Source organism: Mastomys coucha, unplaced genomic scaffold (assembly GCF_008632895.1).
Source record: "Mastomys coucha isolate ucsf_1 unplaced genomic scaffold, UCSF_Mcou_1 pScaffold16, whole genome shotgun sequence".
Lineage (NCBI taxonomy): Eukaryota > Metazoa > Chordata > Mammalia > Rodentia > Muridae > Mastomys > Mastomys coucha.
This window is the reverse complement of record NW_022196898.1, coordinates 54,417,341-54,420,652: the sequence shown is the minus strand read 5'-3', so window position 1 is coordinate 54,420,652 and position 3,312 is coordinate 54,417,341. Positions and strand designations below refer to the sequence as shown.

The 3,312-nt window shown below is 44.2% G+C and overlaps 1 protein-coding gene across 1 annotated transcript in view; it reads left to right on the top strand.

The window, feature by feature from the left end:
• LOC116094240 (acidic mammalian chitinase-like) overlaps positions 1-2,577 on the top strand; it is a 30,303-nt gene extending 27,726 nt beyond the window's left edge. The window contains exon 11 of the mRNA XM_031376149.1: positions 2,282-2,577. Coding sequence (XP_031232009.1) covers positions 2,282-2,385 — 104 coding nt within the window. The 3' untranslated portion in view covers positions 2,386-2,577. The remainder of the gene's footprint in view (positions 1-2,281) is intronic.
• Positions 2,578-3,312: the final 735 nt, after the last annotated feature.

The window sequence follows — 3,312 nt, the reverse complement described above, 5'->3', positions numbered from 1 at the left end:
GTAGTTCTTTAAGGGATTTTTGTGTTTCCTCTTTAAGAGCTTCTAGCTGTTTACTTGTGTTCTCCTGTGTTTCTTTGAGGGTGCTATTTATGTCTGTCTTAAAGTCATGTATCATTAACATGAAAAGTGATTTTATATCTGAATCTTGTGTTTCCAGTGTGATGGTGTGTCCAGGACTTGCTATGGTGTGAGTATTAGGTTCTGATGATGCCAAGTAACCTTGGTTTGTGATGCTTATATTCTTATGCTTGCCTCCTGCCATCTGGTTATCTCTAGTGCTACTGGCCCTTGCTAAATGTGACTGGAGCCTATCGTTCTTGAGATCCTGGTTGTGCCTGAACTCCACAGAGTCAAACTGTCTCTGTGATCCTGTGATTCTGGGATCTTGTGATCCTGGGCTTCTTAGAGCACCTGGGAGTGGAGCTTCCTCTGGGTGTGTGAGACTCACTACTGAGCTTGCTCCCAAGGTATTCTCAGGGCACCTGCTGGCCTAGACAGACCAGAAGGATCCTGAGGCACTGGGCTGGTGGAGTACCTGTGTACCTCGTCCTGCTGATCCCAGATACTCCCAGTGTTGGGACAGATATTAGGTCCTCCTCACCTCTGATCCTGAGAGTGTTAAGAGTGCTTGGGAGTGGAGTTTCCTCTGGGTGTTGTGGGACTGGCTGCAGAGCTTGTGCGCAAGGTCTGCTCAGGACACCAGCCCAGAGAGCATGGAAGGAAGGAACCCGAGCCACTGGGCTGACAGAGTTCCTGTGTGCCTGGTCCCACTTGTCCCAGTTACTCCTGGTGTCCAGACAGATGTTGTGTCCTCCTTACCTCTGATCCTGGGTGTGTTAGAGAGTCTGGGAGAGGAACTTCCTGAGTGTTGTGGGACTGGCTGCACAGCTTGCACCCAAGGTCTGCTCTTTCCTGTAGTTCTTTAAGGGATTTTTGTGTTTCCTCCTTAAGGGCTTTCAGCTGTTTTCCTGTATTTGTTTAAGGGAGTTATTTATATACTTCTTAATGTCCTTTATCATCATGATAAGTGGTTGGATCCAAATCTTGCTTTTCTGGTGTGGTGGTGTGTCCAGGACTTGCTATGTTGGGAGTATTGGGTTCTTATGATGCCAAGTAACCTTGTTTTTTGTTGCTTATTTTTTTATGCTTGCCTCCTGCCATCAGGTTATCTCTAGCGCTGCCTGTCCTGACTAAATCTGACTGTAGCTTGTCCTTCCTGTAATCCTGGTTTTGTCAAAACTCCTCAGATTCAAGCTGTTTCTGGGATCCTGTAATTCTGGGATCCTGTGAGCCTTAGCCCATTAGATAGCCTGGGAATAGAGCTTCCTCTGGGTATTATGGCACTCTCTGCAGAGTTTGTGCCCAAGGTCTGCTCAGGGCACCAGCCCAGACAGACTGGAAGCAACCCTTGCCACTGGGTTGGCAGAGTTCCTGCATGCCTGGGTCCCACTAGTCCCAGTTACTCCCAGTGTTGGGACAGATATTGTGTCCTCCTCATCTAGGATCCTATGATCCTGGGTGTGTTAGATCACCTGGGAGTGGAGCTTCCTCTGGGAGTTGTGGGATTGGCTGCAAAATTTGTGTCCAAGGTCTGCTTAGGCCACCAGCCCAGACAGATGGGAAGCAACCTAGAAAGGTTTTATATACAAAGATGTCAGTGGCTATTTCTTAACTGAGTTATATGGGGGAATGTCTTAGTTATGGAAAGTATTGCTGCAATGAAACACTATGACTAAAAGCAACTTGGTAAGGAAAGGATTTATTTGGCTTAGACTTCTACTTCACTGTTTATCAAAGAAGCTAGAGCAAGAACTCCCAAAGAACAGGAATCTAGAGTCAGCAGCTGATTCAGAGGCCATGGAGGGGTGCTACTTATTGCCTTATTCCTCATTGTTTGCTCAACCTGCTTTCTTATAGAACCCAGAACTACCATCCCAGAGATGGCACCACCCACAATGGGCTTGGTCCTCCCGCATCGATCAGTAGTTAAGAAAATGTCCCACAAGCTTGCCTACATCCTAGTCTTATGGTAGAATTTTTATAATTGAGGTTCCCTCATCTCAAATGACTTTATCTTTTGTCAAGTTGATATAAAAATACCCAAGAAAGGGAGGTAGGCTTGATATAATAACTGCTTGTAATTTCTGATCTTACCTTATCAACCCTTGAGTTCATTGTACCAACATACCAGGCCACTTCCCCCTGCCCAGTTCTCTTGTTTAAGATCAGTCAGTCTCCTCACATGAAATCACTGATCTCCTATTTATGCTGTATGTTTTAGGTTGCAAAGTAGCTGCTCTTCCAGCCAATGTGACCGGTAGCAGGAACAGCAGCTCTGAGGCATTGCAGCCTGTGGTGCAACTCAGTAGCAAAGAGCAGAAGTAGCATCTGGAACTGCCTGATGAATGGAATCACATTCTGGAACTGCCCAGCAGAGTCTGTCTTCAAGATCAGTCAACTTTGCTGAGCTAGATACTATCGGCTACCTTTCTCCAGGGGCTCTGTGTAGTGTCTCTTGTCCCTTTCCAGAACCACATTACTTCTACCTAATGTACTAAAATAAAATAAGCAGTCAGAGCATGAGTGTCTTTGTTTATCTTGTAATTCAGCAAAAACTTACATTATTTATTCTTTTTTAAATATTTTACTTTTCATTGTTAATTACATAGATCTGTACAGTTCATTTGACCATATCCATACCACACTACTCAACCTTCCCACTTTTTGTGACACACTGGTCAATCTTACTCCTGAAGGGACTGCTAATTCTGTGCATTTATCCAGGGAGAGTCTTGGCAAGTCTATTCTGGTGCTTGGGCCAGAGCTGTGAAACAGTTAAAACTCAACCCTATATTCAATAGAGGGCCAATAAGCAAAACATACAAAGAATTCAAGAAGTTAGACTTCAAATAAAACCAAATGTCCCAAATAAATATGGGGTACAGAAGTAATCAGAGTATTCTCAACAGGAATCTCAAATGTCTGAGAGTCACTTAAAGAAATGTTCAACAACCTTAGTCATCAGGGAAATGCAAATCAAAATTCCTCCCAGGAATATCAATCAAACATGAACATGGCATAACAAATTATAATAAGACTAGGCACAAACTTTTATGTCAGTGCTGAGCAGGGTGACTCACTGGGGCAAAAGAATCCAAGTACAAGCAAAATAGTCAGCACTACACAAAGTTAGGGGTTCCACAAGAACATCAAGCTAGACAACCATAAAATATATGAAGAGGACCTAGTTCAGACCCACATAGTGTCAGGATTTTTGCTTCACCCTCTGTGAGCCCCTAAAAGGCCTGCTTA